The 12832-nt window shown below is 44.9% G+C and overlaps 1 protein-coding gene across 10 annotated transcripts in view; it reads left to right on the top strand.

Annotated features, from left to right (window-relative positions):
* Nucleotides 1-12832, top strand: part of NPRL3 (NPR3 like, GATOR1 complex subunit) — a 41825-nt gene that overhangs the window by 16966 nt on the left and 12027 nt on the right. For all 10 annotated transcript variants that reach the window (XM_066197792.1, XM_066197793.1, XM_066197795.1 and 7 more), the window contains 4 exons: nucleotides 5395-5532; nucleotides 6261-6417; nucleotides 8245-8351; nucleotides 9536-9665. In XM_066197792.1, the coding sequence (XP_066053889.1) occupies nucleotides 5395-5532; nucleotides 6261-6417; nucleotides 8245-8351; nucleotides 9536-9665 (532 nt within the window). The remainder of the gene's footprint in view (nucleotides 1-5394; nucleotides 5533-6260; nucleotides 6418-8244; nucleotides 8352-9535; nucleotides 9666-12832) is intronic.

Raw genomic sequence — 12832 nt, 5'->3', positions numbered from 1 at the left:
ATTCAGGGAATCAGGCTGGAGTTCCCCAGGGAACACTTTATAATCCCTGGATTGTGGCTTCCCGTGTACAAAAGGGATCCGAGCCCCGCAGGGTAAGGCACTGGGAGCCTAAATAATATAATGGTTGCAAAGAGCATCAGAGAATTTCTGCTAAGCTGCTTTTTGTGTTCAAGAGCTGTGAATTTAGTCTTGTTTGAAGGAATGTGGTATATGGTTCCACACACCTTGCACAAAACCTGTACTAAACTGTTAAGTAAGGCAGTTTTTATGCAGCCTGGAATTCTGATATTCCAATTACATTTTTCTGTTCCTCTAGGGCGATGTATTTATGACTGGGCAAACCCTGATCGTGTTTCCAAACATTTTAGGGACACAGTGACATCTTGTGGCATTTAGCTGTGACTGTAGCAACACAGAGCTTGAGTTCGTGGACTGTGCTAATATGAGCCTTCCCAGAGATGAGGAATAGACAGACCATGGAGAAATACACTTTGGTGCTGCCCCCAGCTGTAAAACAAGGCAATTTCTCCCTCATTTAGGCATTGGGAGTGGGGAAGAAGTGCTGCAAGTTGGGTTTTGACGCTTTTGTAATGACACTGTCAAAAGCAAATGTAAGAAATAAGGTGTTGGGAAAAACCTGAAGTGCTTGTGTGCTTGATTGGAAAGTTGTACTTGGAAAGGAGCTGACAGTGTTGTTAGGTGATAAGTAGATGTTTTGCAGGGTTTTTCTGTTAATACTTCATGTGAGAGCATAGGAAATATGCTTGTTATACCTGCAGTCAGATCAGCTGAGAGGAGTTGAAGCACCTTGCCAGGCAGCCATAGATTTAAAATTATTTTTTAGAAAGGTAGAAAAAGGGTTCCAGAAATACAATTTTTTTTCTGCAAGTCCAGGATGAATTAATTATTCCTGTGTGGCAGCAGCTCTGGAGTGAAGTCTGTGTGGTTTTCTGTGGAGTGAGGGTTAGTCATAAGTGACATGGGGTTACAAAAAAAAGGCAGATAGACAAGAATGCATAAAATGAGTCTTGTCTGTAAGATAGCCACCAACCCTGCTCACAGTTGTAAAACTCCTGCTGTCATGAACATTTTATCCAGTTTGGACACCACGTTTCAAGAGGGATTTAGGCCACCTAGAGACTGTGGAGGAGTGTGAATGACCTCAGAGGGAAGACGGAAAGATTGCTCTGTTGCTTTTAAAGGAGAAAGGACTGCTGGGAAGGGTAAACCTTCGCATGCATGCAGTGACAATGTGCTGTTCTAAATTTGCAGAGACTTCTGGCACAGCCTTTGGCTGTAGGAGAACAGCCAGTGGAGTGGAGAGAGCACTTTGAATTGCAGATGGAGCCCAGCTCTCCGTTTGAGATTTGCTCCAACCAGCATTTTCAAGTGCCCGCTGATTTCTGCAATTCCAGCCCGGTTTCCAGGGTTGCTCCAGAGGTGCTGTTGAGCCCTTGGCTTCCTGTAGATGGTGCTGAGGTATTTCGGGCAAGACCCAACATGTCCCTGAACAAGTTGGTTTGTGCAAAACCACAAGTAGAGGAATGCTCTTGTCATTCAAAGTGTTCCTTGGTTTTGAATGAGCTGCCTGTGTTCCATAAGGCAGCATCAGCACCCAGGACATCTTGACTAGAAATGGAGTGATGTTACTGGCAGCTCAGAGGCTTTCAGCATCTACTTCCTGGATCGGCAATCCATTTTGTGTCTAATGGAGAGAACTAGAATGTTTCTTTTTGATTAATTCAGAAAATTGAGAGTTTTCATTCATCTTGTCCCCAAACTGAAGCATTGGTGTGGAACAGAAGGCAATGGTTTTGAGGCCCAAGAAAGTTTTCAGGACTTCCAGTGCTGAAAAACTTACTGGTGTTACAATATGTGTCTCTTTTAAGGAGCTTTCACATAGTTTTATCTGCAACTGCCGATAATATATGAGCTTGATACTTACTAACTGCCTGTCTGGTTCGAGCAAACTTCTCTTAGCTTTGCACTGGAATAAAAGTGAAAGTTTGGAGAGGTTTGGATTGTTTGTTTCTTCTTTTTAATACAGAAAGAGCATTTATAAATCTTTAGCCTGCTGGGACTTGAACTTAGTGGTAGATCTAGCCCATCTCAGCAGCTCAGGGAATAAGTCTATGAGACTTAATGAATTATTAGATGTGATTTCTGTGTCTGTGCTGTAAAATATAATCCAACTACAGTTATCAAAAGACAGCCCTTTGTCCTTTATGAGGAAATCTGAAATCATTTCAAAGCTCTGAGTAGTCACAATCTCTAGGAAAAACAAACTCCAAAGATACAATCTCACCTCTACTACACTCAGAATCATGGGGTTAATTTCTGATATAAGCAGGATAGACGTGATATGAGGTGTGTACATGTGAAAATTGATAACTTTTATAAATGTGAAGTGGGATTTCGTTGTTTTGCCAGTAGTTATGGAAAAGGCTGTAGTTCTGGGACATACTGGCAAACCTTCAGGTTCTCTTTTTGGGGCAGTAGCTCACAGTTCAGGACACAGCCGAATAGAGCAAAAGAGCAGTGATAGTCCCTAAAATGTTCCCCAGCTTCCTGCAGCTCTGGAGGGGTTTCTGTACATTCAGCAGCTTTCAGCTGATCTCACTTCCCGGAATTAGCCCACAATCCTGTGAACCAGAGTAAATATTTAACAGCCACAGCATCCTCTGATAAGGAGGTCCACGGCTTAACTACTTTCTGTGTTTCTTTCTATTTCTTGTGAACTTTGCTCCTTCTTGTATGATGAGATGTCTCCTGGGCCTTATGGTGGAGAGACATTAAACAGCTTTTTCCTGTGTGCCTCTCCTGTCTCAGTTTTAAACTCTGTTATCTGATCATCCTGATCCTTGCTCATGTACCCCTCAAATCGCTCATCAGGTGTTATCAAACCAGAGATTAAAAAAAAAAAGTGTGTAAACGAAGTTTTTATGGAATAAAATGTCTTGGAGGGTTTAATATCCTATTGCCTGAATCTTTGTGTCTGTACTGGGGACATTATTTATTTCTGCTGTCTGGCTAAGGGCAGTTGCAAGTGTTGCTGCTGGAGGGTGTAGCTTGTTCCTTGTCAAATTACAGACACTTAAACTATTTTCCATCCAAGGAGGGGCAGGTGAAGGAGAAATTGTGTGCATAAAGCTATAATGAAGGCTGGAAATTGTACAGCTGAATGCAAATGCAGAAGAATGAAATTAAGATCCAGATCAGAACTGAAAATCTGATTTTCTTGTTGTCTTTAATTCTGGGCTGTTGTTGTATGGTGCACTGTAGACAAAATTATGCTGTGGAGAGTGTAATTATGTAATTAAAGCTTTTACCTTAGTGCTCTTGGACCAAAGAAAGAAAGGAACCAATTGTATCTTTGTCTGAATGTTAAACTCTGCAAGGAAAATGTCCCTGCAAGTGTTTCATGCATCTCTGCTGCTCTTGGATAACCTGCTTTTATGACCCCAGGAGCTTTCAGGTGGTCTCCAAACTCGCTTGTCCCATTCCTTTATTGCTATGTTTCCCCTTGTGAGGATTTGGCCTGGGAGATGGTGTGGATAACCACAGCTTCAGCCCTTTTCCCTGATGTATTTTGAGGGACTGCAGCTTTATCTGTCAGTTGTTTTGTGGTGGGATGAGCAGTGTTACCGGAGCTGCAGCATTTAATGAACTAAACCAGAGGTGTTTGTGCTTTGCATGTTCCTTCAGGGCTGGGAGTCTCTGGTGGGGCCAGAGAGATGCTGCATTCACCCTCTCAGTTCCTTTTAAAAAGAGGAAAACGTGCAGTATCTGCTCCCATTGCAGCTTGAAAAATCAGCATTTTCCAGAGTTCGGTGCAAGATTTGAGAACGAAACCTTTTGAAAAGCGTTGTCTGCAGTGAGATGTTCCCCAATGAGTCTGATCATGTACGAGATGGGAGGGGATGCTGTTTGCTCCCTCACCACTCTGTTGTGGTTTGGTGAGTAGCTGCACCAGCAGCCAAAGCTACCCAATGTTTTTGTTTAAAGCTGTAATTTCAGCGCTCTCCAAACTCTCTACACGGCCAGATGAGCTTGAGAAAGAGCATGCTAGTTTGTGACTTGCACTTGAATGCAGGTTATAAATGGTTAAATCACTACATAAAGACTTTTCCAAGATGTGTATTTAATCCCGGCCTATTCCTGGCATGTTTTTTAATCTGTTTTGTGTGGAGGGGGAAATTCATGGCAGTCATTGACACAAAAGTCAAATTGCGAGTCTCAACACACTTTGAATTTAAAATTCAGGTTGGAATTTTCAGAGTGCAGACTTTGAAATTTGATTTTAAGCCAAAAAGCGTTGTTTGGGAAGAAAGTTTAAAATTGAAGGGCATTGAGAAATTCGGTTTTCCGGTGTAGACAGGATTAACTGTTGCTTGAGATTGATCAGCAAGTTTATGTGCTCCTAACTCATGAAGAGGTGTGGTGGGCCTTGCTGCTTCCTCCCAGCACAGCTGTTCCTAGGCCAGCATTCCCTGTCTGTGGAATGGGAATATTGTGAGGGTTTGCAGGGTGGTGCTGGCTGAGCTCCTTATGGTACATTACCCATTTTAAGTAAATGTAGTTCCCTCCTGAGGTGTTTTCCACTTCTTGTCTAGAATTACCGACTTCTGTAAAAGCACCTGAATGATGTTCCTGGCTCTAATCTCCAGCTTTTCTGGTTTTTTTTTGGTAAAAGAGGCTTATTGTTGCTTTCAGGCTGAGTGCCAGGGTCAGATTTATTGTCTTTATTATTCCTGAGACATCCATCACTTCCACTCCAGTCCTGTTGTCTGGAGTCAGCTTAAGGGTTTTTAGCTCAGCCCCTGTGGTTTCCTAGAATGAAGAAACTGTGTAACTGGCATCTTTGTGATTTCATGTGACAAGCAGGAGCAGGTTAGTAAGGAAACAAACAACCTAAGCAGAACCAAATGAGGCTGTTATTGTGGAAATGTGCTGCTGGGAACAGCCCTTGCCCAGTACACACATCCTCTTTTCTTTTTCCTTGGAGGGGAAGATGGAAATTGGCGGTGAACAGTGTGCCCAGTTCATCTTTGCAGCTTTGGCCTAGAGAATTTTCCTTTGCCTTGCACTAGGTCTTGAATAAACTTCTTTTACTTGAGACACTGCTGCAATGTTAAGAGCAGAGGGAGCAGAAGATCAGTGGTGAAGTCTTTCAAATCTCTCTCAAAATGCTGTAGGGGATGGTGCTCGGGAAGTCTAAGTGTAGGAGGCCCTTGCAGTTAGGAGTCAACTGGTCCTCAGCCAGCCTGGGAACAGACAGGGTGCGTTCAGCCTATTCCTGTCTTGATCTGATTTCTGTGCAGGGGTGACCCTGGACCACTGTTTTCATTTGATACAGGGTAAATGCTATATGGATTTATTGCCTTCCTCTTTTAGTCTCTGCACGACCGGGGTGGTTCGTTTGCACATCAACAACTGGCTGGAAGTGAGTTTCTGCCTTCCTCACAAAATCCACTATGTTGCCACCAACTTCATACCCCCAGAAGCAATCGAGAGAAGTCTGAAATCCATCAGGTAAGAGCAAGCTCTGCCCCTCAGAGTGTGGCCACTCCCTGCTCCTGTGCCAAGGCTGATGCTGCAGATGTCTGAGGTGGCACAGGCAAGGGGATGCTGTGACTGGGCTGTGGAGGAGGGGGGCCCTGGGCTCAGACTGACTCCCTGGAGCTGCTGCTGTGGCTCTGTGGTGCTGCTGGATTCATGGTGGTGGCATGCCACAGCCTGGGTGTTCACTTTAGATGGTTGTACTGAGGGGATGCTGCAAGAGTGGCCTGCACTGTTTGCAGCCAGGAATTGTGTGTTCATTTTAATCTGTTGACCCAGAAGTAATTCTGCTTTTGGAAGAAAGAGAGCCCAGGTCCTGCGAAACCTTATTTCCTGTGTTTGTTTACTTGCAAAAGTAACTAACTTCTGCTTTCTTCCTTTCTTCTGCTCCATTCTGTATTTCAGTAATGCAGATGAGCAGTTTTCAGACTTGTTCTCAGTTGTGTGCCAATACAGTGCAGTCTTTTTTCCTTGTCACTGGGGAATCCAATTATCATATAACCCTCTGTCTCCTTTTTACAGGGAGTGTCTTATGCTGTAACATAAAAATAAGCTTATTTTGAACCCAGTTAGAACAAAAGGATGATATTAGAAATTCCTTTTTTACCACTACATTGACTCCAGGTATCGTGGTGTGGGAATAACAAAGCCTTCAGGAAAAGCTGCAGTTTACTGTGCAAATGTATTCTATTTTTCTGCAGGCCTTACCATGCCTTATTACTTTTAAATGATGAGAAGTCATTGCTTAATGAGCTCCCGTTGGACTGCTCTCCTGCCCTGGTGAGAGTAATTAAAACTACCTCTGCTGTGAAGAATTTGCAGCAACTGGCTCAAGATGCTGACTTGGCATTGCTGCAGGTACGGGGAGCTGTCAGCAGCTGCTGAGAGCCTTTTAAATCACGAGGTGTTTTCTCCTCTGTGCTCCTGCTTCTGTGGGGCAGGAGCACGGCAGCTCCCTCAGTGTGAGCAGAGAGCAGGGAGAAAGTACCAGCCCTGGAGCCTGAGGAAAGGCTGGAGAAACAAAGGACAGGGGTGCAGGGACAGTGCTGGGCAGCCCTGCAGCCACACCCGGCCTCAGATGGGAATCCTCAGGGTCCCAGGGGTCTCTAGTCCTCACCACTGCTCAGGACAAGTCCATTAAAACAGGCTGATGAAAAGCTTCTCTTCACACTGTGAGCACCTCCGGAGCTGCCTCCCACAGCCTCTCTGACCAGCATCAGAGTGAAACCTTTCCTCATATCTAATGGGAATTTCCCATTGTCCTCCCTGTGCATGCTGCCTCAGGATCTGTCCCTGTGTCCCTCTGAGGAGAGTGACTCTGTCTTCTCTGTGCCTCCTGTTTGGTAGTTAAAACCAGAGCTAGTTGTACTCCTGACTGACACCACAATGGCCTTAGTCCTGGCACGTTGATGTCTACATGCAAATGAAGCACCCAAAATGCAAGGGAATGTTTACAGCTGCCGTGGCCAAATACATTGCTTCCCCTGGAGCTGCCAAGATCTTTTCTACCAAAGACTTGTGGATGCCTGTACAAATCTTCCCATCCGTTTCCCTTAGTCCATTAGTGCACAGACTTGGAAGTCATGAGAAGAAGATTTAGTTTAGGCTTGGGCAAAGATTTTGAGCCAGTCTTCCCAAGCCAGCAGCTCTTTCCAAATGCCTTTCCAATAGTAAGAGCCAGCTCTCAAATCTGAATTGCTGGAGATGACATGATGAGCCCTTGGAAAGGGAAGTTTGTGCCAGTGGAGGGATGAGACTCTCACACTCACATGAGTTGTGAGGCCACTGAGAGACCCCTTTGGGTGACTGTGATCGTTTGGGATGATTATATGAGATGATCCTAGAGAGGGAAGGGCCACTCCATGCTCCTGAGGGTCAATCCAGACCCAGGGGCACGACCTGTGCTCTGTGTGATGGGAAACACAGCTCATCATCACATGTTCTCCTGTTCATAGGTCGGTGCCTCCTCTTGTTCCAAGGGAAAGGTCCTGCTTTGTAATAAAGCTCCAGGTCTGCCTGCAGTGGTCTGTGGTGTTACTTGGCTATGGGATGAACTCTGGAAATTCCCTACTGCTTCTGTAGTTTTATTCTCCACAAAAAAGCACAGTTAAATGCATCTAATGATACAGGCTGGATTTTATGTCTTGTAGACACTATTTATGTGGCTTTTCCAGAGCCATTAACAACCACTGACTTGTTTAACACATTAAAATACTTTGTGTAGCTCATTACTGAAATACCTCCGTGCAGTAAAAAGGCAGTGTTGGTTTCCTTTATGTTTCAGTCATAGTAGGAGCTGATTCTTTTGTTTTATTTTTCACATACTTTATTTTTCATGTATAACGCAATGCATTTTGTGCATGAAGAAAAAATAGTTTTTGGGGGCATGAAAAGGAACTAAACTTGTATTGATGCAGTTTGGAGGAATTCCTTTGAGGCAGGAAATACTAAGTTGCTTAGAAATGTGAAGCCAATCTCTGGAAATTCATAACCTTGTCAAATGGTTTTTGATCTGCCACATGTTATATTAAACCATGAATTTATTCTGATGGCAGAGTGAAAGGATGGAACATTTTTCTTTCATTTCAGCTCAAACAAGACTTTTTTTGTTGTTGTATGGAACGCTTGCTGAGAATTTGTGTATTGATTTTGTTCCCCTAATTTTTCCCTGTTTTCTCAATACAGGTTTTCCAGCTTGCAGCACATCTTGTTTACTGGGGCAAAGCAATTATTATTTATCCTCTTTGTGAAAACAATGTCTACATGCTTTCTCCAAATGCCAGTGTCTGCCTGTAAGTAGAAGGAAAATGTGTTGGTGGCAGCACAGTGCTGAGGAGTGCAGATACACTTTCCTTTCCTGGCTGGATACAGAGTGGGATTTTTCTTTGTGAATTTGTTGAGACTGTGCAAAACACAAACCATTACATGAGCCTGAACTTGCACAGCCAGTGTGGGCAGGGAGGAGCAGCAGAGCAGATCAATATTCCTCTGTGGTGGTGAGGGCCCTGGAAGCAATATTTACCCTGTGGAGCTGCTGTCAGTATTTTTAGTACTCCTGCTCACTGAATGTCCAATATGGGAACATTCACAAACCAAAATACTTTATGATTAAGTTAAATAAGTGGTTTATAGGGCTCACTGTGTAGCTGGCACACCTGACATGAATCAAAAGCAGCAAAAGTTGGCACTGTGTTGTTTCATGTGCTGACATTCCATACTTGTGCCTTGTCACAGAAGGCAGCATGGCCGTTTGGAGAGCAGGCAGAGCCACTGCAAGGAAGATGTGGAGGCAGGGGTGGGTAGTTTTGCTCTGCTGAAGATTTGCTGCCCTTCCTCTGTTGGATTTTGAGGTGCTTTTAGACTCTGTGTTGGAACTCAGTTACAGGAAAACAGTTTTAAATCAAAACTTTGGTGATGGAAGTATAAAAATAGGGCTGGCAGGGACCTTGAGGTCATTCAGCAACAATTGTGCCTGTGTCAAACATGGCAGTGCTGTTCTTGAAGTGCTGTCTGCTAAGACAGACAGTTTTCCTGATTTTTAACTTGACTATCCCTTACTTCTGTTCAGTCATATTTCTTGTCCTGTCAGCACAGGGAGGGGGCACAGGCACCTCTCAGCTGCAGTTGGCACATTCAGAGGTCGTGTGTGTATCCTGCCCAGCCCTGCCCAAGCTCTGTCCCTTTGATCAGAGGCTGCACAGGTCTGGACTTTTTATCACTTTCATTTTCCTCCTCTGGGTTCCCTCCACACCTTGAATAAAATGCTGGAGCTGAATAATGTAAGGATGAGGTGAAAATGCATGAGCTTCTGGCTGGCTTCTGCAGGACACAACATGCCATCAACTCTGCTCAGGGGTTTTCTAGATCACAGGGAATATTACATTTGGGAATTGGCACTTCTGCAATGCTTAATTGGATCAGAGTTACCCCGAGCAGCACTGCAGAGCTGACCTATGCCTTTGCCTCTCTCCTGCAGTTACTCTCCCCTGGCAGATGCCTTCTCCTGTCAGTTCCGGGGTCACAACCTGCCCTCCATGCTGGCCAAGTTCTCCCTCCCGGTGTCCCTCTCCGAGTTCAAGAACCCGCTGGCTCCGCCTGTGCAGGAGGTGAGCTGGGCCCTGCCCAACTGCTCCTTGTTCTGCTGCTCACAAGGGGTGCTGCTGCTCCTGGAGCACTCGCTCAGGAACCTGCTGTTGCACGTTTACAAGTCCTCAGTTGCTGTGTTTCCAGCCTTACGATTTATTGCTTCGTGTCCTCGTGCCAAAAAGCTGTGGGGATGTTCAAGGTGAAAGGATGCTCTGTGCTGGCAAAGCATAGTCCTAAAAGAAGTATTAGAATGTTTCTTTTCATGGAGTGATGTAGTAGGGAAAACTGAAACTCTGTTTGGTCTGATCTAAACTGTCATCAGCTGCTAGGGCTGAATCAAGTTTGTGGATTCCTCACAATCGCATTTGATTTAATTTTATTCCATCTGCTCCAAGTTCACAATCTGTTTTTAGAAGCAATCTGACTGTTCACTAGGTTTTGCTGTAAAACTGGAATTGTTTATAGGCTTTTGGAGGAAGTAGGCTCAGCATGGGGTCAGCAGAAGTCCATGTGTCACTGCATTAGCTTCTTAGTGTTCTGATCTGTGTTAATAAAATATGGATTTGGGATTTGTGAGCTGTTTTGCTTGTGCATCGATCATGGCTTGTGGCATTTCTGGGAACTGGTGGAACACAGCAAGGAGCTCAATAACGTGAGGTCTCTTGGCTGACACTGTTCTGTTCCCACATGGAGGAGTCTGGACCTCTGACTGTGGCTCAGTGTGGCAAAGGAAGCATAGGCAGAGTTCTTTGGCCGGTTTCTCCTGGTGTTTGTTTCTGGCCTTCAGACTTGGGTGCCTTGGTGGCTCCATGGGTTTAGCCTCTGCTCAGATAGAGAGAAGATTACCATCACCTGTGCACTCCAGCACAGCTGTGGGGGAAGAACTGGCTGTAATTACCGAGATGATGATCAAAGATAAAGATAAGTAATGATCTAGGCCTAATCCCAGCAGCATTCACTGGTCAGCTGCCACCTTGGGAGGCAGGGGAAGAGCAGGACTCCACTGTAGTTACAGACAAATAAGTGTCTTGAAAATTGAAGCTGAAGTCATAGCATTAATTTAATTCTAGCTGCAGTAGCTTCAGGAGACATTCTCAGTAATCCTTTTAAAATTAATTACTTGCCTTAATACTTCTCCTTCAATAGTTCTGGTTGTTCTCAGACGTCCTACTTTTGTTTAAAATACATAAATAAAAGGCTGCCACTTATTGCTACAGTTGTGCCTTGAAACAAGGGTGTGATAAATGCTTCCCAGAGCTGATGGAGTGCTGGAGTGTTTTTTTAGAGGGTGTACCTTCCCTCTGCGGCTCACCTGTCTCTGGTGGAGTCCTAAGGGTCAGCAGCACAGCTTGCTTTCATCATCCTTTCAGCCTTATTGGAAGGATGAAGGATGATGCTGTGAAAAACTGTGGCTTTTTGATAAAGCAAAGTGTGACAGTTCTTAGGGGAGTTTAGATTAGAGTGAGTTTTTATGTATTTTTGTATCTCTACATTTTCTTCTGCTTTGATTTACCTGTGTAGGACTTCTTGTATTATTTCTTTGTTTTTTCGTCTTCTAAGAGATGTGACTCCAATCCCTGCCCTGAAGTGGTCAGACTTCAGTTGTAATGAACAGAGATCTAATCAATACAGCAATTAATCTCATGAAAAGTGGGTGGGGTTTTGTTCAGCTCTGCTGTGATAAAAGATGTTGTACTCTGAACTGTAAATATTGTCAAAATGTAGTCGCTTTGCCTTTGAAAAAAATTAGCAAAGGTAGGACTTCTCTCTGTAGTTTTGTTCTTTGTGTGCACAGGAGGGGATGTGAGGTTTTTTAGCTTTAAAGATTTCCAGTGGTTTTCTGTTATCTCATGCTTTTCATCAGGCTGAGGGCACTGTCTGCTCCTGAAGGTCACTGTGCTCAGGGTCAATACTGTGGGAGGGGCTGTATCTTCTGCAGAAACTGTTGTGGCCTCATGGCATCTGTGGCATCCATCCCATTTGATTCTTCTCTTAAACATGGGGTTGGCTCCTTGCTTTTGGCATGTGCTTCTGGATGGGTAAAGAATACAGCAGGCATTAATAAAGCCCACCATAGGAAACAGGAGCTCTCAGAGCCCTTCCTGTTTTTTATACAAAAATATTGCTTGATTTGAAAGGGGACAGAGTTATTTTGGTTCAATTACCATTACATGAGTGGAATTCCTGAATTCCTCTATTCCTTTGGGTAGATGAAAAAGAAAAAGTGACATTCATTTTTCTACTTCATGTGCTGTGGTATTTTTTGACTGGTAGGAGATACGAACAACCAGGGCAAGGACGGGCCTGCTTTGGGAGTGCATGGCTGTGTTCTGCTTTTGCCGTCAAGTAGGTAGGAGGTGTCAGGTGAGTGCCAGGCCTGCCAGTGCTCTCAGCTGTGCCCTGTGCCAGAGACTGAAAGTCTTGTTTGTGTCATCTTGATCTCTTTTCTTGCCTGAGATGAGGAGCAGTGTATTGCAGTGAAACCCTGGTCAGTGTGTATCTGTCAGTTGACAAGATTTTGCTATCCGTGCAGTGCTCCCTGCTGCTTCCCTTTCTCCGTGTTGTCCTTGGATTCCCTGGGACAGCAGCAGGGTGAGGATGAGCCCATGGCCTCAGCTCAGCTGACCCCAAGAGATCTTGGTGCTGTTGAGCCAAGACCCTGCTTTTCCTGCCCCCTCCCAGGTGTGTGCACACAGGAGCCTTCCCTCTTCCCTTTCCTAGAGCTCTGGCTCCTGTCCAGCCTGACTCTATTCATTCAGCTTCTTTCAGCTGCACAGGTTTTCTGCCAGGTTAGCAGGTGGAATTCACTTGGAGAGATCCAGGGAACTCCAGGGCTGGCAGAGTGAGGGAGGTGATTTCTGCAGAGCTTGTGCAGCTGAGGGGGGTGAGGGAAGCAGAAGCTGTTCTTCCCATTTCACAGTGAGTAGTCCCTTAGCTCCATTGTGCCTTGTAACATCAACAGGACTTGCTGCAGTGCCTGGCTTTGTCCTGGATCTCACCAGGGTGCAGCCAGGGGGTGGGGAGATCCTGTGAGCTCACACAACAGGGAACTCATCTTGCCTTTGGTGTTTTTGCTGGAAAAGAAGCAGTTTGCATCTCCTCTACCCTGACCCCAAAGAAGCTGTCATTGTTCTGCTGCCTGTGGCTGTTGGCTCGTGTCCCTGTGCTCTCCTCCCGAGTGGCACAG

This window comes from Chamaea fasciata, unplaced genomic scaffold (genome assembly GCF_029207755.1).
Source record: "Chamaea fasciata isolate MVZ Bird 193981 ecotype frontalis unplaced genomic scaffold, bChaFas1.0.hap1 SCAF_16, whole genome shotgun sequence".
Classification (NCBI taxonomy): domain Eukaryota; kingdom Metazoa; phylum Chordata; class Aves; order Passeriformes; family Sylviidae; genus Chamaea; species Chamaea fasciata.
The sequence above is the reverse complement of the archived record's forward strand: the minus strand, read 5'-3'. Positions and strand labels throughout refer to the sequence as shown.